At 38.7% G+C, this 23,343-nt stretch overlaps 1 protein-coding gene across 1 annotated transcript; it reads left to right on the top strand.

Annotated features, from left to right (window-relative positions):
* The first annotated feature begins 1,265 nt into the window (after nucleotides 1–1,265).
* LOC141438659 (uncharacterized) lies at nucleotides 1,266–4,276 on the top strand. The gene is made up of 7 exons (XM_074102541.1): nucleotides 1,266–1,279; nucleotides 1,371–1,460; nucleotides 1,973–2,053; nucleotides 2,140–2,216; nucleotides 2,295–2,368; nucleotides 2,681–2,740; nucleotides 3,967–4,276. The coding sequence occupies exons 2-6, from the start codon at nucleotides 1,405–1,407 to the stop codon at nucleotides 2,726–2,728; spliced, it is 336 nt and encodes a 111-aa protein (XP_073958642.1). The 5' UTR covers nucleotides 1,266–1,279; nucleotides 1,371–1,404; the 3' UTR covers nucleotides 2,729–2,740; nucleotides 3,967–4,276.
* Nucleotides 4,277–23,343: the final 19,067 nt, after the last annotated feature.

Raw genomic sequence — 23,343 nt, 5'->3', positions numbered from 1 at the left:
AAGAATATTAATATCTTTAAAAAAAAGTGGTGTTACATTATAATTCGAATACTGCTGGATTGATTTTCATGGCTTTTAATTTATTACATTTTTTTTTTTTAAGTTTTATAATAAATTTTCACCTTTCTACCGGAATGGGAACTGGGACGGAACAATAATTAATTAAAATCGTAAGCAATATTTACTACGAATAATTTATAAAGCACAACAACGCTTGCTGAGTCAGCTAATTATTTCATAAAATAAAAATCTTAAGTAAATGAGCTCAATTATTTGAGGCTGCTTATGTTTACTCATCTATTTAACAAGTGTATTCTTCATCGCATGTTTTTTAACTAATTTACTACTGTTGGTCATTTAATTAGGCTGTGTTTTGGGCTAATTAGTTGATAACTTTTAATAATCTAAAAATAACACCATAATATGACCGTAAGTTTTGCAGTGACCAGATTTTTTTTTAGTAGGTTACGCTAACAGCGACCATGGGTAGAACAAAGTAATTATTGGTCAAAAAATATACTCTTGGCGGTTTTTTACATAACCATAGTCTTGTATATTATATAAATTGGGTAAATAGAAAAAAGGCTGTTATTTACTCTTCTACTAAATTAATCAAATACTGCTTCTTCGGGTTCTTCATTTATATATGTATGACGACTGAGGGGCTCTTAACAAATTTTACATTTGCGCGGAAAACAGTTAAGATTGCATTTTGAGCATCTTTTGTTTGGCGGAAAAGCAGTGCATGAGGTGTGTTTTTGTGCATGGGGTTTATTTTTATGTAGGCTATTTTATATGATTTAAACAGACCAGTTAAATCAAAAAATAACGAAGACCAAAGACCACGCGGTCGTGGACGAGGACGAGGACGTGAACGAGGAGAGGGCGGGGAGGACAGGAAAGGGGTTAGCTCAGCCCAGAGAGCTATTTCCTCAAAGTTCATCACCAAGCCCACCATCACCGGGTCCAGGTCCTAGTTCCAGGTTAATTTAATTATTTACTTATACGTACCTACAGATTATCATGTCGTCACCACTTTCGAAAAACCTTGTAGCAACCTGATTGCAATAAATGAGACACGGCGGGAATTTGTATGTAAATATATATTTTTTTAGATCATATGAAGAAGAAAAAGTGGTAATCTTAAAACGGCTCGCCGACACCAAAAAAAGATTAAACGCTATTCCGTCAGAGACCCGTAATACCTATGTGGCCAAGAAGAGGGAGAAGCAGCTGGAGAGGTTCTTGCTGCCAGACGCCCTCCTCGCAAGCAGACGAGGTAAGATATCTAAAACTACAGTTATACATATTTATTAACATTGCGGTATACACTGAAGTAACTGTATTAAAATATAACAATTATGTTTTAGGAAACAGTCGCCCAATAGAAGCGAGTGCCGGTTAATGCCTGGGTCTCCGGCGACACCTCCAGCTCGGAAGCTTATGCCGTGGGAGATAATGTAAGATGTTTGTATATGACACCGTATAATTGTAACTCCGCGAGAATATAAATAGCGCGCGAGATTATAAACTGACGGATTGGTTACTTACGTTAGATTACAATCTCGCGTGTTAGATTATAAACCTATGGGTGTTTACAATCTTATGGTGACATAAGGTATATGTACAATGTGCTGCAGAATTGCTTGACCATTATCTTATTACTGAATTCATTTATAAATAATTGGCCATGCATTTGTGCAGCCCATAATATAAAGTAATTAAATTTGCTTTCATAATGCTTTTTACGTCACCCTAGGCCGTAATTGGGATTTTCTGCCCAAAAGGAGAAAATCTCACTTCCTGGCCGAGACAAGACGCAACTTTATATCAACCGCAGGCGGTAACTAGTAAAGAATCCGATCCGAAGGTGAAGGCCACAAACACCTGCGATCCGGGACATATACTAATTCACCGCCCTAGGTATGGTAATGTACTATAATCAATTCACGTTTATATATTTTGCCTACAGAGAAGATGACCCTGCCTGCAACGAATTGGCGACTACGCCTCGCCAGCAAAGGCTCGAGGCAGAATGTGATACCCCAACTAGGTGATTTTGGTTTTTAGATGCTGTTTTTATTGTTTTGTTAGCAAGTTTAAAAAATACAAACTTCATGCGTTTTTTAACTTTTGCAGCGTTTTAAGTTTAGATAGTGCCGTAGAAGTCCCGGGCTTCTCACCCCTGCGTGTTGACTGGACTACAGGCAATCTGAGTATGTTGTGTTTACTCTGACCCTAGTGAACGATTCTCGATTTTTTATGATCAATGCTAATTTTGAATTATATTTTAGGAAAACAAACACCGGTCACACCGGCAACGCACAGGTCCCAAAAACCGGCCCTTCAAAGGCCAATTCAAATGAGAGTAAGTGCACGCAAATACACGAGTATTATTTCCTTGACATATCGATTTCTTATGATTTTTCTAATTTTGAATTGTATTTCAGGGAACAAAACGCTCGTCAAACTCACACCGTCCACGCTAAGGACACAAAACCTGGCCCTTCAAAAGAAAATGTTATTCCAAGTAAGTGTCAATTATCTTTGCATATTCACCGATTTAGGGAGATGGGTGAAAAATATTATAATAATACCCAGCTAAGCAATGAACACAAGTTGTAAAATGTAGGTGCGGTTTAAAAAACTAATTGCTTAATAATTTTATTTTCTATTTCAGATATTATTAAAAAGGACACCAAATCTAAACATAATAAAAAAGAAGTGATTACTGGACCAGGTATGTTACAAGCATAATTTATTCATCAGACGGTTTATGTGATATTTTTTATCATTATTATTTCCTTTATTCATGTTCAATCTGATACTCGGTTTTTTTACTAAAATCACAATAACACAGTGACGGATATATAATACAAAAGAAACATTATTAAAGGTAAACCAAAAATATATGACTATTGTCAAGAGGGCGCTATTGTTCTTATTTATATGGCAATAGTTGAGTATAGTCGGAACAATGACATCTTGACTTGTCTACAACCTTTACCTGTTAGGTCTGATGTTAATTTGGAAAGGTTTTGTAGTGAAATAGTTTCATTCCCCGAACGTTTTTTTTTCAGTAGATTATTATAAACATTATTTACAATGATCCGTTGTTGACTACAAACAGTTTTGGGCATTTTTGTTATTGTTCAAAGAAACCGCCACAGTGACACTGACAATCATTAAAATTATTGACAGTCTAAGAAATGAGTTCCAATGAAATTCCGCAACATGGCGAGTAGTCATATATTTCTGGTCAGGCTTTAAAAGCGAAATATAAAATACATACAAACATACATACATAAAATCACGCCTCTTTCCCAGCGGGGTAGGCAGAGACTACATCCTTCCACTTGCTACGATTCTGGCATACAACTCTCGCTTCCTCTACATTCATCAATCTCTTCATGCAGGCACGTCGGTTTAGAGTACTCCTGAGTTCCTGACCCGACCTTTCTTCAGAATGTCCCCGATTTGATCATGGTACTTTCGTCTAGGCCTTCCTCTCCACCACCTAAAACTAAGACACCCCTCTACTACCCCAGAGGGAGGGAGGGGTGTTGGTACTAGCACCCCTCTATGCACAGCCAGACGAGCTCTTTTGGAGATTTTCTGGCTATTCATAAAGGTGTGCTATGCTCCATTCACTATATTACCAGCCTTTAGTCTCCTTTCAATATCACTTTCACACCTTCGATTCCTAGTAAACATCGATCCCAGGTACACAAATTCATTCACTTGCTCCAAGTTTTTGTCACCAATCCGGACACACACTTCCGTTACGTTTTCTTCCGTTTCAAATACCATAACTTTCGTCTTTTTTACGTCGTGTTTGTTTCGTCGTTTTGTCGAAATATAAAATTATTTGTAAAAACACATTTGAAGTTCATAATGGTGTTTTGTTTTTTCATTTATTGTTATATTTGTTATTGAACATAATCAAGTAGCTTGTTTAATTTTTAGATTACGGAACCAAGAGAGCGGAGGAGATTTTCGAGGGCTGGTGCCAAACCTTGCAGGCCGAAAGTGATGAAGACGAGGAAGATGATATTGGTGATATTGATGATAAGCCAACTCCCGTCGACATCACATGCGAAGAGTCCGCTATATTGCCACCAAATTTAGCCGAAGACGTTCGTCAATGGCTGGAAGACGAAGACGCAGACGCTGACAAAACTATAACGACTATGCTACCGATCGACCATCTGACATTTGACTGGACATGCGACCATACATCGTTTAAAGGACAGCGTGAGATATTTACAGCCACACCTGGACCCACATTTGATTTAGATGACACCACGACCCCACTTGATATATTCCGAAAAATCTTCGACGATCACCTCCTAGATCTAATAGTTACACAGACGAACAAGCACTCCAACTTATTAATTGACCAGATAACAACCGAACACTCAAGACTCATTAAATGGGAAAACACCGACAGAGAGGAGATACTCATTTTCCTTTCTATACTCATTTTGCAAGGGTTAGCCCCACTTAATGTCGAATCCGACTACTTTAAGGAGAATGGGTATCTCACCCTGAAATATTTTAAAAACCTCATGACATATAACCGATTTACTCTACTGAAACGAATGATACATTTTTCTGACAATATGACTGACCTGAGGGGACTCACATGTGCCCAAAAAAAGCTTCGGAAGATACAGCCTGTACTTGACCACTTAAATGAGAAGTTCGGCAAGCTGTATATTCCGAAGCAAAACATAGCCATAGACGAATCACTCCTCAAATGGCACGGTCGGCTGTCCTTTGCACAAAAAATCGCCACAAAAGCTGCCAAAGTTGGCGTAAAAAGCTACGAGTTGTGCGAGTCCGACACGGGCTATTTGTGGAGCTTTTTCGTATACACAGGAAAGGACGCGAAGACTACTGACGGCAAAGACAGACAGGACGAAAATGAACAGCCGACAGTGACTTGACTGACGAACCTGTGTCAACTTCTGCGTCTTCGATGCCTCCACCTCCCACGAACGCCACTGCACAGATTGTCCAAAGCCTTGCAAAGCCATTGCTGGGTTGGGGTACACGTTAATAATGGACAATTTTTATAATTCGCCATTATTAGCACGGTACCTCAAATCCCAAAAGACAGATTGTTTCGGGACACTGCGGGTAAACCGCGAATTTGTGCCCGAGGCAATTAAGTCTCTCGCAAAGACGGAGATGCGGGTCGGAGAACTTGTCCAGACCTTTTCAAGGGACGTGAGCATCGTTTTGTGGCGTGACACAAATATAGTGGCCATGATTTCGACTTTCCACGAAGGTGAGGTGGGTGGAAAGGAGAAATACGGCCGCTATAAGTACAAGCCCCAAGCTGTTTTAGATTACAACATTTCAATGGGCGGCGTGGATAGGAAAGATCAATTGCTATCTGCGCACCCCATTGAAAGGTCAAAAATATGGCGTGGTACAAAAAAGTTTTCCGTCGGCTTTTAAATGTATCGATCCATAATGCGTTCGTCATATTTAAAAGCCGAAACACAAACATCACAAATCGGGCATTTCGACGACGCTTGGCCGATGAAATGATTGCAGTATATTTGCCACCTCGTGTAAATTGCAATCCCCTTGTGAAAACAAGAGCAATTATACAGTCCCCAGGAGGACAAAAAGACCCATTCTCCAAGGTAACCATTTCATCGGCCAAGGGCCATCGAAAAATGCTCGATGCCACTGGTGCAGGAAGTCTCGCTCGAAATATATCTGTAAGCAATGTGAGGTGACACTTTGCTTAGAGATATGTTTTGAGGAGTACCATACGAAATATTAGGGTGCCGTTCAAGTCATAAAAACTTCTTGCATATTTTCATTTAACTACTGACAAAATTCATAATAAACAATTTGCATAAAAACTAAATTCATAATTGTAATATACATTATATTTAACTAACAGAACAGTCAATAATCATACTAAAATCAGTCATAATGTTCATTTCATAACTACATAAGGTATAATATTACTAGATATAATTACTTTTAAATTTGGCATAATTACAAAAATTCATAACAACGTTTAAACTAATAATTGGCAACATTTTATGTGGCAAATGGTTATGAAGCAAATAATTTACTTAGGCAAATAACAAATAGTTAAATGTCATTTGGGCAAATATAAACTGCAGAATTGCTTTTCTAATGGCTCGGCGAAAATTATTTCGAAATTTTACCGAGTGGTCGAAAAATCTTCTTTACCTATTTCACCTTAATTAGTGTATAGATATCATTGATTAATATTGTAAATCTGTTTAAAAAAAAATATGTATTAAGATTGGTTTTTTGGAATCTTTTTTGTATTTTTTATTTCAGTTCCAAATTTTTACTTTTACGCTCATCCCGTAAAACCTAAATTGAAAATACAAACTGAAAAATATAGAACTGCTGCACTGTAAATGTAAATTCATTATTTCTATACATTAAAATTATGGTATTCGTATTAAATGAAAATTCGCCAATTGTTTTTATGCAAATCATAGCACACCCAAAATATTAGGACTAAGATTGTACAAAAAATATTAAGATAGATTTTCATCCAAGAAATACTTTTGAATTTCTACTCTTTTTTGCCAGGCTATAAATACATTATAATCATTAATTTGGTATCTGGTCATTTGTAGTCTGGTAAAGAATGACCACTTCACTACTTTTTATGCTTGGTATATAGTTGCGTTGCGATTAGTTTCAGGTGCGGTGGAGTCACTGTGGAGTCACTTACAGACTGGCTAAAACCAAAAAGTCGTTCCTGGGAAATTGCATACGTTTTTATAATAAAATTCCAAAAAATATTATAAATGAAACGGATACAAAATTCAGATCTATTGTCAAGAAGACATTAATATCAAAGGCGTATTATAAAGTTAATGATTATATCATGGACAGGGATATTTGGAAATAATTCCGATCCGCATTAGCGATCCCTTCAAATAGCGAACCTACTGTGTTAAAAATGAAGTTGTGTTAAATACTTGTGATGTATAGATATCATTTAATAATATTGTAAATCTGTTAAAAAATATATATACCTCGTTGAGTTTCTTGCCGGATTCTTCTCAGCAGAGGTTGTTCCGAACCGGTGGTAGATTTTTTTTGACATTCATAAACTGTGCTTGTTGTAGCCTAAATAGAATAAAGTTATTTTGACTTTGACTTTGACTTTGAATGCCTCAAGGCCGCCTTTTGTGAGTTAAGTTTTTCTTTTGTGCAATACAGATTAAATAAATAAATTAAAATTTGTCATGTAAAAAAAGTACAATACAATTCCAACCACATTCGATCGTTTTTTATCCACTGCCTAACAGCAGTTTGCTACAACCTCTTTAAATGCTTATCCTTTATAATAACAGCAGTTGAATTAAATTTCCGGGATTTTATTAAATTCCCGTGGGAATTCCCTAAAATTACATCGTGGTTTTCATTGACGTTAAATTAAAACACCCATGCCAAATTTCATGACTCTAAGCCCAGCGGTTATTAGTTCGAGATTTTATACCTGTCCCGTGGGAACATCGGAATAAAAAGTATCCTATGTTTTAATCCAGGTTTTAAACTAACTTTTTGCCAAATCCGTCCAGCTGTTTCAGCGTGAAGAAGTAACAAACATACTCACTCACAAACTTTCACATTTATAATATTAGTAGGATAGGATTTATTAAAAAAATACAGTCTAACGTAGAACCACTTTATTTTTTTAAGTCTGAATAAATAACGACTGCATAACTGATAAAGACTCGAACATAAAGTAAATGAAAAGAGGTAAAACATTTGCAAATATTATGTTATCTACATTAAACTATTTATAGACCGTAATACTTAAAATAACATATGTTCAATTCTAAAATACCGCATAGACCCGGTGGCGCCCGTTGTGTTCCGAACCTAACGGGCCGCCATGTTTGTTTACTTTCGAGTTTCGGCAGTTGAGAGCACTGTCCTAACACGTGCTGAGTTTTTTCGTAACGGCTTTGTTTATTTACCTTAAAATCAGTGTTATTCTATGTAATAACGGTTTAGTTTGTGTAATTGTGGTTTCCTAGGTACAGACTGTGATTTATAATGTGTTTGTGTCGTGTGATATTGTGGTTTGAAGGGTTTTAGTTCGACTGAAAACAAAAAACTTCGGTGGTACGTACATAATTTTTGTTATTTAGACTCATAGAACCGTAATTTACGTGATTATTGCAAAATATATTCATTCTAATTTATGATTATTAGTTGCTTTTTCTAATTAGAACTATATTTTGGTTCTTGACTTTCTAAATTAGCCACAAATAAATCACGATTCAAAGAAACAATTTCGCCCCGTCTTGCGTTACATATCTAAAAATGAAATGATGTTTACTATACAATTTTATATGAACACTTATACTGTATTTGGCATCAAATGAAAGAACAACTAATCTACTTTTTTTTAAATGTAAACAAAAAGGGTGTTATCGCTTTAGTTTTTTTTCTAAAAATACATTTCTGCTTGAAGAGTTCAATTTTATCAGTGTGTCAGTTTTACGCATTTTTTATAATTATTTTTCAATATTGTAATCCATAAAATAAGTAACTACATCAAATCTTTGTTTAATTGGCTTTTATGTGTAAAATAAACATAGCAAATGGTCCAGTAGAAGCCAAGTTATGAATTTTTCAATAAAACACGGCATCTCGCGGAAAATTTGCAAAAATGACAGAGCAATATAGGCCACCATTTTTAAAATCCAAAAGCAAGTGAGTGGCTAATAGATGCTACGGGTGACCAGCGGGCTGGCAGCTATTTTGGGCAAAGGATCAGCCCCGCGATCCAACGTGGCAATGCTGCCAGCCTTCTGGGCACAATGAGCAGCGACGGTGAAGGGGGGGGGGGGTTATTTGTAAGTAGGTAAGTTTCAATTTTAATCTTTTTAAGTTATTGTCAGAAAGTTATGTTTAATCAATTGGCCAAGGAAATCGTAAATTGTATATTCGATAAGGAAAAGTAGGGGTAGGGTGGAAGTGGTACCAATGACAGCGACGTACGTTTATAAACAAAGATGCTTGCTGCTGCTTGCACTAGAATAATGAAGTGTAGACAGTCAGGGATATTTGTCACTTCCACTTTGTTGCATCTACCGGGAATCGAACCCGGCGCCTTAGATTTCATAGTAAGAGCCATTAGTGACTAGGTTATCTGGTCGCCAAAATGAACAGTGTGTTTAATGCTTTTATTGACCTTAATTTTACAATCACGAATACATTTTATAGAATAGACTAAGAGAATTGAACGCTGGCATCACATCAGTTGCAAAGGTACCTTACCCTTATCTCGTTTTACACTTTATTTGTTGAAGGCGCACGATAAAGATAAAGATAAGTGGCAGTCGACGCCTTTATCGCGGACTATCGTGCAAAACTACTCACTTTCAGGAAGTAACACTATGCCTATTTTGTTTTATATACTTACTGCACAAATAATAAATATACAAGTCAGATGATATGAGAATTGATTACGGACCTGAAGACCAGAATAAACAGAAATGTTTTATTTAACGCATCATATCATCGAAGTATTGCATATTTAGTGAATTTTTCTTTACTTTTTTTACTTGTATCTCATTAGTAGTCAAACCAGGTACTACTTACTTAGAAATCTAAGCAAAACTAAATTACACCGATTAAATAAATCACCATTATTAAGTACTTAATTATGATGATCCCTACAATAATAATCACTCTATCTATTACATCTTATATGACGTAGGTACGATTATGTTAACAAAAGAACAGCTGTTAACCCTTTATGCCTTAACCCATGAATTTAAATCCAAGTGCAAGTTAATATTCTCATGAACATTTTATTACTCGAGTTGAACTTCACAAACATTCCGTTCATTAATCAAAAGTTTGGCGCAGCGTCCTATCGTCACGCCGCCGCCATCTCATCCTACTTTATTATATCTAACACACTATACACTATGAAGCGGATAGTACGCTAGCGATAGACATTTGGGTCTCGCTTAATACCCGCGTTTGCGCTGGCAACACTGCCCGTTGAAGGTCAATATTTGACAAATGGCCGTGCTATCTGTCACTTTCTTTTCGAAGGAATAAACATTGCGGGTCGTTTATATTTTTATAATAAACAATGGATGGTGTCTGTCGATTATGCTGTTCTACAAAATTCGTGAATAATCACATATACAACGAGGAGAACGCCTTGTACTTGAAAATGTCTTTGTACTTGCCAATCAAGGTAAATAGTGTGACGGTGATGGGTCTGTTATTTTGTTGGTGCTAACCTATTGGTGTGCCGTTTGTGATGCTGGGCGTGTGCAGGTGGCGCGCGGGGACGGGCTGCCTCAGCGCGTGTGCGACCGCTGCAGCTGCCGCGTCAACGACATGTACCAGTTCTGCAACGAGGCTATCGAGGTGCAGAGCAGGTGAGTCCTGCTCCTCCGGCGGTCTTTGCCCACCCCCGTGGCTTCTGTGGCTTCCTGTAGGTCTCCTCTAGCCTCTGCGACCATGGGAGCATCTATCCACCGCTTACTGCCCTCTGAATGGCTAGCACATTAGTAACTGCCTTCCTTACTGGTCTGTCAGTAACAGACTCTTAAATCATTAAGAACTAAGGTTAATCGTAAGTAATTCAACTCAGTATTGTACTAAAATAAATGGAATTAAATAACTTGTAAAGCTATAATACCTTTGTATAGACACAATCACAGAAGTTTCATACTCTTAATGTGTCTTGGTAATTTGCTCTTTTATCTGAATAATATTACTTTAGCATCTCATGCTCACATGATGTTTTATGTATTTTATTATTTTAAAATGAGAGAAAAATCTCATTAAAACCTTTTGTCTGCTGTGTGACGGATCAATCTGGATTTTTTCCCATGATCTTATATGGAAGTTACATGTGAGTAAAAGAGATGCATAACTGTCTCATTTGGCATACCAAAGGTTAATATATTATATTCACATACATCCTTATCTCTGTCTGTTTGTCTGTTACCTTCTCATATTAAAACCTGAACAAATTTAGGTACAATTTAGTATGTTTAAAATCCTGCAAAGGATATCATTAGTTCATATAATATAAACTAAATAGGTTAGCTGGAAGAGATCCCTTTTTAGGGATAAGCTCGCCTTTGTTCTCCTCTCTGTGTATTTGTATTTTTATTTTTATGTGCAATAAAGAGTTTACAGACATACATATAGTTGGCAATATATTTGAGCTGCCATGCAAGCTGTTAATGTCTATGGCAATAGTTGCTTATGTGATGTGTACACATATAACTCCAAGATCAAGGATCTTGAGAATCACATAATATCTGATAATAAAATTTGATATATCAAAAAGTATTAAATGGACAGTTTCCTAACAGTTTTCCTAAACCATGATTTGGTAATTTTAGTATTTGTGATTATAATTTCAGGCTTCGGAGTATATTCTTGTCATCAGAGCTACATAGAGACTCAAATGAAGAACAGCAAATCAAGGATGATGTTAACTCCCCACCATCAGTCAATTACAGTGAGCGAGGCACTCAAACAGACAAGTTTGATGACTGTCTCGGCAAACCTGGAGTTGAGGTCAAAGAAGAGACGAAACCCCTGGTCCAGGTCAAAACAGAGGACACCACAGAGTACACAACATATGATGACAACATGGTTAGAGACATACCATCAGATAATAGTGAAGACATGTCCCTCATCAATCTGAAGAAGAAGAAAAAAAAGAGTGAAAAGAGAGAGTTGAATGGAGTCATTGAGAGCAAACAAGGGAAAAAGCGGAAGAAAGATTTGAAGGAATGGGATATGTTATTGAATGCTCTGCCGCCGGGCACCATGGTGCGGCCCGTGCGGCTGCGCCCGGGCGCCACCGGGGAGCTGCCCGAGCTTGGTGCTGATTTACTCATCAAGCAGGAGCCCTCCGAGGAAAAGTATGACTGCTGCATATGCTTCGCGCAGTGCTACAGTCGCGGGGAGATGTTGCAGCATTACAGGTATGATTTTTGTGATCAAGTGCGGGTGGTTCGAAGGACTCGCGCTGCTAGGCAGACTTGACACCCTACACTTCAGTCTACTTGTGAACACGGCCACTGTAATGTTGCCGAAACGTTGAGGTAAATATTACTTGTGTGTGTTCGCGTGATAAGTCCTGTGCGTGGTATTTTGATTATTACACATATGGTCTAAATTTTTGAATTTAAACCAGTTTCAAATGGTCGCGTCATGTGCGGTCCCTCAAAGGAGTCTATGGCATAAACTCGAATGAAACTCAAAATAATAAGAAGTTGCAGTTGCGTTTCACTGTCTGTTTTGAGTCTTACAGGTTCAGAATATACTGTGAGAAACATTTGTACACGAATCATTTGTAAAAAAATGTTTTGATCAGACATTAGTGTACCATGAGATACGATACGGTAGCGTGAGGTGTCGTGTGTTGCAGACAGCACGGCGCGGAGGCGGAGGCGGAGGGTCCTCGCGCCGCGCCGCCCCCCCCGCCGCCCCCCCGCCGCCGCCCGCCGCCGACCGCCGCGCGCCCGCTGCGCTGCCCGCGCTGCTCCAAGGTACTTCACACGTCTATGTTCACAACTCTTCTGCACCATTTCTGGGGATTTAGGTATTACCTCAAAACATCGACATCTATGCACCTTATGGCACTAGACTGGCTGTTTGGAACAAAACGCGCGGCGCATCAATAATTGATCAATATTACTTATCCCTGTAAGTGTCACAGACATCTTTAACTATAGTGAAACGTTCACCAAACCGCGCTATGAACTTATTTTTCGGCCGAATGTTCGGTAAAACTTACTGAACCGAATATTAGGCATAATTGATTCCTAAGTAGAAACTAGAAATATGATTCATTTTTGTTGAAATGTTTAATCGTGCAACTTGATTAAAACAAACAACTTGCTTAATTTCTCACAATAAAGACCTCATTGATTATATTAACATATTTTTTATTATAAAAATCACTGTAGCTTAATCTCAAAACAGCTACATACTTATATGTAATTTGGTTTTTTTTTTCAAAGTCAAAGTCAAAGTCAAAGATTTATTTGTTCAAAAAGCAGGTTACATGGTTAACAGGTGTTATGCCAACATTTGAAAGTTCACCACTTTTTGCCGCTTACACGGCGTACAAATATTATAACAAGAGATTTTCATCTACATGTAGGTACCTACCTAATTTATGCTGTTTTTTTTTTTTTTAAATTATCGTTTACATTATTTAATACATCATTACGATTTCATTATTCGGATTACACAATAAAATGAAGAAAACATTCTATACAATAAAAAATTACGTAATTAATTCATGCATTGTTCAATTCTATGTCATTTAAATATTCCTGTATGTCATAATAGCACTTGTCTTTCAATATTTTACATATTCTATTTCTAAATATGTTAGGTGGTAGTGTTTTTAGATATTCAGGCAATTTATTGAAAAATTTGACTGCCATGCAAAATACACTTTTTCTGAACAGGGCACAGTGTGCTCGTGGAAATGTGTGCCTATTTCTTAGTCGAAGATTAAGTTCAGGGTTAGGTTGATGCTTCTGAAAACGATCGTCATACTTCTTTACAAAAGTCAGACATTCCATTATATAAAGAGAAGGAACGGTTAATAAACCAAGTTCTTTAAAATATGGTTTACAGCTTTCCCTAGTGGTTATTCCAGTAATTGCACGAACACATCTTTTTTGCATTAGGAATACATTGTGCCATTTAGGTGAATTTCCCCAAAAAATTATGCTATATGCGATAATGGAATGCACATGCCCATAGTAAGCAGTGATCGCAGTTTCTTGATTAACTAACTTAACCAATTTTAATTAATAACCATCTTTTTTATCTGCTGTTGTTGGAAATAAAGCTACAGTGTCCATAAAAACATAAAGCCTAACTGTAGCTCATATAAAAATAGCACATTTAACACCTCCTATCTCATACATGGCTCAATAGAGTAAAAAGAAGAGTACCACTTTGCCGTAAATTCGGCGATTTATTCGGTAAGTCTGCCGAATATGCCGAATACCGAATATAAAAGAAATATTCGGCCCATCCCTAGTAACATGCAGTCTACATATACATAGATGTCGATGCGTCAAAAGGAACTGCTATAAGTATCTCGTTAACTTTTTTGCAACCGTGGACAATATTCAAAATCCTTCCTACTAATATTATTAATGCGAAAGTTTGTGAGTACGCGTGTGTGTTTGTAACTCCTTAACACTAAAACGGCGACAGATTTGGATGAAATCTAGTATAGTGCGTAGATGGCTAAGCGTCAGTAATAATAGGTCTTTTGTCCCGACATTCCCACGGGCTTGAAAAAAAATTAAAATTCTAACCTAATAATTTTACAGTCGGATCTCATAATTTACGCGCGCGAAGCCGCGGATTATGTTTAATTTCAATATTTTTTCTAGTACTCAATTAAATGATATCAAAACGCAACAAGTTGTACAGTCATCTGCATTGATATCTGCCACAGCGGAGTGTGCAAACATATCTGACGCGTCCTACCAGCCCTAGAAATACAGTCGTATCTGATATTTATGCACGCTTTATTGTGTGAGATAATGTGTTGGTGAGTGTACTGTGAGTCCAGCTGAAGCTGAGTGTCGGTATGGGCCAGGTGCTGGAGGCGGGCGCGGGCGCGTGGGCGGCGCACTGGGCGCGCCACTGGGAGCGCGACCGCCGCCCCTACCGCTGCGCGCGCTGCGAGAAGACCTTCCGCGACCACCACCAGATCCTGAAGCACGGTACACACACACACACACACACACACATGTATAAAACGAGCCCTCCACATATGGTACATTTTAAAAGATAACTTCCAATAATTCGTAATCTGCTCCGTTGACTTCTATAGAGTGGAAGAGTAATTGTGCAGTTCGCTGTTGCGAGTTAACAGTCTCGATACAGTCTCCAAACGCTCCGGCTTCCGGCCTTCGGCTTGGGCATGAGGCCATTCACGACAGCTGGGCGACGAACCAGAGCGGTCTAACCCACGTAACCAAACCCACCCACCAAAGAAAACTTCAAAATCAAAGTCAAAATATCTTCATTCAATTTAGGCTATAACAAACACTTATGATTTTATGAATGTCAAACAATCTACCACTGGTTCGGAAAACCTCTGTTGAAAAGAATCCGGCAAGAAACTCACTGGACTCATGGACTTCTGGTACTAACTGGTGATGTGTCTGCGTGGTTGCAGGACTGACGCATAAGGCGGAGGAGGAGGGCGCGGCGGCGGAGGGCGCGCCCGGGAAGCGCTTCGTGTGCGACCTCTGCCCCGAGGGGTTCGTCTACATGAGGTCAGTAGAGAAAGGGGGGGGGGGGGGCACCACCCCGTCAACGGTCGGTGTGGTTATCCGTGGTCGTTAAATTCCCTAGTTTCCATGGAAATCATAAAAATCCTTTCCTTAAGCAAAATCCACTCCAATACTTTGCTGGTGCTATTACTGCTATGATTGCTGGTATCTGGAAAAGTTTTCAAATCCATTGTCCGACAAAGAGTACACTGCTTTGTTAAAGGACAATTTTATAGTGCTCAACACGGTTTCTTACCCTGCAGATTGACCACTAATTTAAAAGTTACGTGAGTAACATTGTTAAGGCATTAGACAGTTCAAAGGAGTCCCGAGGAGCACGCAATCCATACTGATTTTAGCGAGGCATTTGATTTAATAAATCATGATACCCTGATAGATAAAATTGAATGCATGGGTATACCTGGCCCACTGTTGCGCTGGTGTGAATTTTACCTTATCGTACTCAGTTGGTGGCACTCCGTCGTTCCCAATCCCAATTTCCTACTGCTATCCCGTCTGGTGTTCCACAGGGATCGCATTTGGGGCCATTGTTTTTCTTAATTTACATTTTGATGATCTAGCAGCTTTTTGGCAGGCCATATAGCATGGAGAATTATAGATGGCCGCTGGGGCCGAAAAGTGCTCGAATGAAGACCGCTGACGGCAAACGCAGCGTGGGACGTCTACCGATGAGATGGATGGATAACCTGGTTAAAGCCGCAGTTTCACGGTGGCCTTTGGCAGAAAATATTTTTCGCAAATACTTATTCTATTTCCCAATTGTGAAAACTGTAACCAAGTCAGGATACATTTCTGGACTATCCATTAGAACCCTATAGGTTAGGTTAGATTTTTTTATAACAATTTTGAAATAGTTTAAAAAAAAACGTTCATTTATATGCAGCAGTTGGGAAATTAATAATTTGGGAAACGATTTTTGGCGATTAGAGAACTATGGGGAAGGCATAATTATGTCCTAATAGTGGACGTCTCACGGCTGATATGATGATGATGGAAGTGAGACGAGTGGTGGTAATGTGTAATGTGTGGGGCAGGTACCTGTTGGCGCACCGCACGCGCGCGCACCCCGAGGCGGCGGCGCGTGCGCTGGCGTTGCGGTGCGCGGAGTGTAATGTGTAATGTGTAATGTGTGGGCAGGTACCTGTTGGCGCACCGCACGCGCGCGCACCCCGAGGCGGCGGCGCGTGCGCTGGCGTTGCGGTGCGCGGAGTGTAATGTGTAATGTGTAATGTGTGGGGCAGGTACCTGTTGGCGCACCGCACGCGCGCGCACCCCGAGGCGGCGGCGCGTGCGCTGGCGTTGCGGTGCGCGGAGTGTAATGTGTAATGTGTAATGTGTGGGGCAGGTACCTGTTGGCGCACCGCACGCGCGAATTAAGTGGATCGTCAGGACTTTAATTTAAAAAAAATAATTTATTTTACTTATTTTTATTCAAACTAGCAGAGTAACAATCCAGTCTTACAGTTAAGAGTATTCTAACTAAAAATAAATTAATTACTACTATTTATATTAATATTATGCAGTTCAGCATTGACGTATTCGGCAGTGCTGAAGATGCGTTAGTTTCTGCTGACAAAAGAGATATTAGGGCTGTCAACACCTTTAACTCCTCCCTCCTCAAGAGAGAAATTACCTGAAGGAGGCTTAGTCGGCTTCAGATAATTTCGTTTGAAAAGTATGAAATATAATTTAAAAGAAAATAACTTAATGCTATAACAAATGCTATTACATATAGTATTATGGTCCATACACTGACTCGATAATTAATAAGGAAATCACTACTTGTATTTTCACTATTGAATTTAACACTATTGAGGATGTCTCTTATGTCGCCGAAGTCCACTCCTCGAAGATCCACTTCGCTGTCAACTCTCTGGGTCTCGATCTGGAGCTCTGGTAACATGACTGGTGGTAGGTTATATGTCGTTAAAGTTGAGTTGCTGACTGCTTTTATAGTTATGTTATTTATTTTTGTTTCACAGTGTTTATTTGGAGTTAGTATAAAAGTTCCTTCTAAATTATGCTTTGACGCTTCGTCTCCGCAGGTCTCTGTCAGTACCGTATTTTTTTGCGTATGAAGTAACCAATGGTCAGCTGTGATTTTTTGGATAACTTGTTCTTCTGTTTTGATCAGTTGCTGGTTGCAGTTTGCCAGGTTGTCTCGTAGCAGCATTAGTTGTTCGATGCATGTCGCTGTTGGCTGCTGCACTACGTCGTCTTCAGTGCAGATGAACTTATTTTCTTCCATCTCTTCGCAGTGTTTCGCTACGGGTCTGAGTATTAATCTGTTCATCATAAGGTAAGGGTATTTGGGAATGATAGCAAAGGTTTGATGTGTGTCCGGGTTATATATTGGGATGGGAACAACCTTGTAAAAAATATATGTGTTTTTCTCTATTAATGGGATTTCCAATACAAATGTTAAATGACTATTACTAATATATGATTTTAATTCTATACTACGTTCTATATAAAGTAAGTTTTCTTTAGAAACAGGATAAGTTAAGGTAGCATGTTTTTCAATTTCAATGAGAATATTAAATAATTCGGTCGAATTTATTACAGATTGGTGTAAAGTACTTAGTTTGCTGAAAGCTATAGCAGTTTCAATTTCCTGAATAATATTATAAATGGTCCGAAAGTTATTAAGGATTTGATACATACTGTTCATCATAGACATAATATTAAAATGTTTAATTTCTTCCTTTTGAATGTTTTCCAATTGCTTGGTTTTATAACCCAAGTGCTTAACATTAAAATTGATATCATCTGAAACGTTAACTAACTTATCAAATGCCCTTTGCATTAATGTAATCTTATTTTCTACAGAACTTTCCTTATGCTTTAAACTATCAATTACAGAGTTATACCTAATGGCGTCATCATTATCTAAATTTCCCGTTATTATTTTTACTACTGATCCTAATGGGTTAAGAATGCCTCTTTTCACCCTTGCTGATGGTAATATCTGGCGTAATCTATCTCTGGATAAATCTGTAAAGGAATCAACCTGGATTTCCAAACCCATTAGTTCTTTTCGGGATTCACTATTACTATCGATAAGGTGCTTTAACTTATTATACTGCTCTAGATTACTTTCGAAAAGTGCACTTACATATTCTAAATCTATTACTTTAATTATGCTCCAGGAACTAGTCCTCATCAGAGCTGTACCTATCCTGACTGGAGCTATCCCTGGATTCCGCTCCAGGTTTTGGATGTTGAGGCTGCATCCCTGATGTGCCAGGGCCGTCAGTAATATCACACGCCACCTGTGGAGGTCGTTTGATATTTTTAACTGCTACGCGAGTGTTGCGTTTTTTAACTTGCACCGGGATAATATTTCTAGATGGGTTGCCGGTCACTTTGGCCTTGTCATATCTAGGAAGTTCTTTAGCTTTACGGATTCGGGTGTCCTTCATAAATATGACATCACCTTCTTGTATTTCGGGTGGGGTTTCGCCGCCCTTCTTCTCCCTAACTTTAACTTTATCATTAACTAATTTTTCACTAACATATTCATATAGGACTTTAAGTCTCTTTCTATGATCCTGAAGTAGTTTTTGCAGGAGGTTTCTTTCTCTATCTATATTGAATGGATTACCGGAGTCTGTATGACCAAAAACAATTTCAAAAGGTGTAAACGTTGTTGCGCTATGAATGGTGCTATTATATGCCATGATGGCGTATGTCATAACTGATGCGGCATCTAATTCGCTTTTATCGTATTTAGCTAGACGATAAATTTCGATTATTGTGGAATGAAAACGTTCAACTATCGACATAGAACTAGGGTTGTTTGGCGTACCTATGTGTAGGTCTATTTTGTACAAAGCTAACAACTCCTTCATGAGTTCATTGTTAAATTCTGCTCCTGAGTCGCAACTGAGTTTTTGAGGTATGCCGTAGATACTAAAGTACTTAATCAAAGCTCTAACTACTTCCGGAGTACTACGGTTTGGTATGCCTATCGCTTGGCCTAGCTTACTGAAAGCGTCTACTGCGGTCAGGTAATATTTGCCTTCAATAAATAGAAGGTCCATGAAAATTTCCTGAAATGGGGTTTCTTGGGTTTGAGTAAGTTGAATAGGTGGCTTGATGGGTTTTCTTTCATACTTCATCATACGACACTGTTCACATCCATTAATTATTGCCGAAATTGTTTCTTTCATATTGTTCCACCAATAATGCCTTTTAATTTTCGCTAGTGTTTCATTAATACCCCTATGGCAAGTTTTACCTTCGTGGTACTGAATTGTGATTGTTTTTTGGTCCTCCTCTGATTCTGTTAGGTTAACAACCCGTTCTGTACATTCGACTAGATTCTGCTTACCCTTTTTGTAAAGTTTCGTCACGACACAACTGAAAGTTTTTCTGAAAGCGGGGTCTTCAAAGTAAACGTAATATTTATTCTTCATATCTGCATATTCCTTCAAAAATTTCTTTACCAAATCCTCATTATTTAGTGGCATGTGTACTTCTAAAATTCTTTGTTTTTTATTCGATATGTCTTTAACGCTAATACTATCTTTTAGCCACGTGTAAACTATAATCTGCCTAGGCTTCGTATCTATGGCCTCATTCAAGATTGGGATGCCTTCATGTTCTCTGTTGGAAATAGAATGAGCAGTGGCACCATCATCTGAATCAGAAATCTCAACTATTTCTATGTCGGGTTGTGGTGTAACTGGCTCGGTATCTACCAGCATTTTTGTGGCTGTGTCCCTAACGAATTTGTCTAAGTCAAAGTCTTCCTCGTCTATGTTGACTTTCATGGACGCATCGTCGTCGTTTGTTATATTAAGTCTTATACGAGACAGTGCGTCGGCGTTTGTGTTTTGACTTCCTTTTTTATAACATATATCAAAGTTATATTCTTGTAACCTTAGGCGCCATCTTGTTAGCTTACTATTGGGCTCCTTTAGAGAGTACAACCACGCCAGAGGTCTGTGGTCTGTAAAAATTGTGAATTTATTCCCGTATAAGTAAGGTCTGAAATGTTTAACTCCTTCTATTACTGCTAACAGCTCTTTTTCTATGGTACTGTATCTTGCTTGTGTGTCACTTAAGGTTTTACTAAAATAAGCTATTGGTTTTTCTGACCCAATGGTCCCTTGAGATAGAACCGCACCGATCGCGAAGTTTGACGCGTCTGTGGTAAGGATAAATGGTTTTTTAAAATCTGGGAACTGTAATAAAGGAGCATTAGTTAAAAGCTCTTTGCAAAGTTGAAAGCTCTTCTTGTATTCGTCATCAATGACAATCTTTTTTCCTTTCTTCAAACATGCTGTAAAAGGTCTAGTTATCTTAGCGAAGTCTTTGATAAATTTCCTATAATAACCTACAAGTCCTAAAAAGCTTTTAATTTCAGTTGTTGTCTTCGGTAATGGATAGTTAAGTACCGCTTCAATTTTGTCGTTGTTGGGTTTGAGACCTTCACTTGTGATAGTATGTCCTAGGTAGAGGACTTCTTTCCTAAGGAAATGAGACTTATCCAACTGCACTTTTAAGTTTGTTTCCCTAAATCTATTGAAAACTGCTCGAAGCTTAACTACGTGTTCTTCCAGGCTTTTAGAAAATATTATAACATCGTCGAGGTATACAAGGCAATGCAAGCCTTGCAAACCCCTGAGGACGTTGTCCATCGCTCGTTGGAACGTAGCGGGAGCCGTTTTTAGCCCGAACGGCATTCTATTAAATTCATAATGCCCGAAAGGTGTGCTGAAACCCGTTTTTGCTTTGTCCTGTCGGTCCATCTCAATTTGGTGGTACCCGCTAGCCAGGTCTAATGTAGTAAAATAAACACTTTTTCCTAACATGTCGAACAAGTCGTTTATATTTGGCAAAGGGTATTTGTCATCGACCGTGATGTCGTTAAGACGCCTATAGTCGACCACCATCCGCCACTTTTGTTGTCCCGACATATCGACCTTTTTAGGGACTAAATGGACTGGAGCACTCCAAGGAGAATGTGACTCCTGGATTACATCGTCCTTTAACATTTTTTCTACCTGCCTTCTGATTTCCTCGGTTTGAACCGGGGGCATCCTATGTGCTCTGATAAAAACTGGGTCCTCGTTGACCGTTCTAATTTTATGTTTTACCTGATTTGTGAACGACAACGGAATGTCCTCACAGTAAAAAATATCCTTATATTCTTCACACAATTGTCCTATCACCTTCCTTTCTTCCTCATTTAAATCGTCTAATCTCAATTTTGAGAGATTTTCTGACAGCAATCTGTCCGTCTCATTGGCATCCTTTGTAAAGTTAATAGCAATTTTCTCATTTGCATAAGGCTCTACTTTAAAAGGCGCTGTAACTACTAAAGTCATTTCTTGTGACTTGCAGTTTTGTATAACGGTGGTTGCGTAACCATTCTCACACTTAACTAACGCGGTGGGCATTCTAATCCCTTCCGTAAATTGTTTAAAACCTAATATGGCATCGCCTTTTAATAAATTTACCGGCAATTTAACCCTAAGTTCGCTACGTGGGGGCAATATATACGTTTCCTTCATAGGAGGTGTATAAATTATAGGTATTTGTGCCGTTCTAGTAAAAAGCATTTGGCTTTTCATATCTATATTCGCGTCCAACTGTTTAAGTAGGTCGCTACCGATCAAGCCGTCATATTTACTGTCTACACTATATACATAAAACTTATGACGATCGGAGCTATTAAATATTTTTGGCAGGGGAATGTACACAACTTCATTGTGTCTACTCGTCGCGTGGGTACTAACGACCTCAAAACTTTCCTGCTGCTTAAATTTGTGGTAATACTGTTCCGCCACTTGGGGACTGATAAAAGACCTCGTACTTCCTGTATCTATCATAAATACGGCCTTCAATTCGGGTATAACGATATGTGGCAATCTGCGTAGTTCATTATAATTTAGCTCTATTCGTTCCCGCTTCCTGAGGCCCCTATGCAAAAATTTTCTACCTCATTTTCATGGTCCTGGTACGGCCCGGACGAGGGTCCTGCACTAGGTTCCAAAAACAAGTTATTTTGATCAAAATTTTCGGTATAATTTACACGCCTTGAGCTAGCCGTCCGCATTGTGACATCGGTGTTTGAACTCGACGTCCCGTGAGGTGTTGTATTACCGTATGTCGCGCGAGGCGGTACGTTGACCGGCCTGTGCTGACTCGGCGTTGCATTAAAAGGTGCATTGGCCGTCATATGCTGACTATGTGGGAACCTACTGAGCTGTTGCGATTGATTTCTAAAGTTATGTGAATTATTACCATTCTGCGGTCTGTTATTTCTAAACTGAATTGAGTTACCTAAATTATTCGGTGGCCTATGACCTATGTTCTGTTGCTGCTGATTTTCGTAACCTATACTACTGTTTCTGGGGGTATTCTCCGCACTACTAGGGTTCGGTCTGTTAATTCTAGATGGTCTAGATGGATTTTTCATATCATAAACTGTCTGGAAGTTTTGTTCCTCCATGACGGTTTTCAGGGCATCTTCTAAGGTCGTTATATTTCTTAGTCTCACTAAACGAACTAAAAATGGTGGCAAATTATAAAGAAAAACATTCAAGGAAGTATGCGTGTAAATCTGAGTTTTGGCAGCACGCAATGTGACGTCGTTAATGCTCTCTATTACTTTCGCTAGTAAGATACTTCTATGGTGTTGAACTCTATGACAGAAATCCAAATAACTTTCGCCCCTATTTATTTTTAACGCCTCTAGCTCTAACAGTAGGCATTCTTCGGTCCTGGGATCGCCAAAATGTTGGCTAAGCAAATATTTTAGCTCGCCCCAATTACTAATTTGATCACGTTCCCCTACTAGGTTCGCGGCAGGCCCTGCGAGTCTACTCGTAATTACATGAAATAGATACTCGTTTTGAGCGTCCTCCCCCGCAAATTTACTTATAATGTACTCGCACTTTTTTATAAATAATGGGAGTGTTCTCGCATCCCCTTCAAAGATCGGGATAATCTTAACTATTTCCACAGGAACTCGGTTAAT

Source organism: Choristoneura fumiferana, chromosome 19 (genome assembly GCF_025370935.1).
Source record: "Choristoneura fumiferana chromosome 19, NRCan_CFum_1, whole genome shotgun sequence".
Classification (NCBI taxonomy): Eukaryota; Metazoa; Arthropoda; class Insecta; order Lepidoptera; family Tortricidae; genus Choristoneura; species Choristoneura fumiferana.
The sequence above is the reverse complement of the archived record's forward strand: the minus strand, read 5'-3'. Positions and strand labels throughout refer to the sequence as shown.

Coding starts and splice junctions, on each gene's coding strand:
- LOC141438659 (XM_074102541.1), top strand. CDS start 1,405: ATGCCTGGGTCTCCGGCGACACCTCCAGCTCGGAAGCTTATGCCGTGG. Junction 1,461..1,972: donor CTTATGCCGTGGGAGATAAT/GTAAGATGTTTG, acceptor TTTTGCCTACAG/AGAAGATGACCCTGCCTGCA. Junction 2,369..2,680: donor AAAGGCCAATTCAAATGAGA/GTAAGTGCACGC, acceptor TTTCTATTTCAG/ATATTATTAAAAAGGACACC.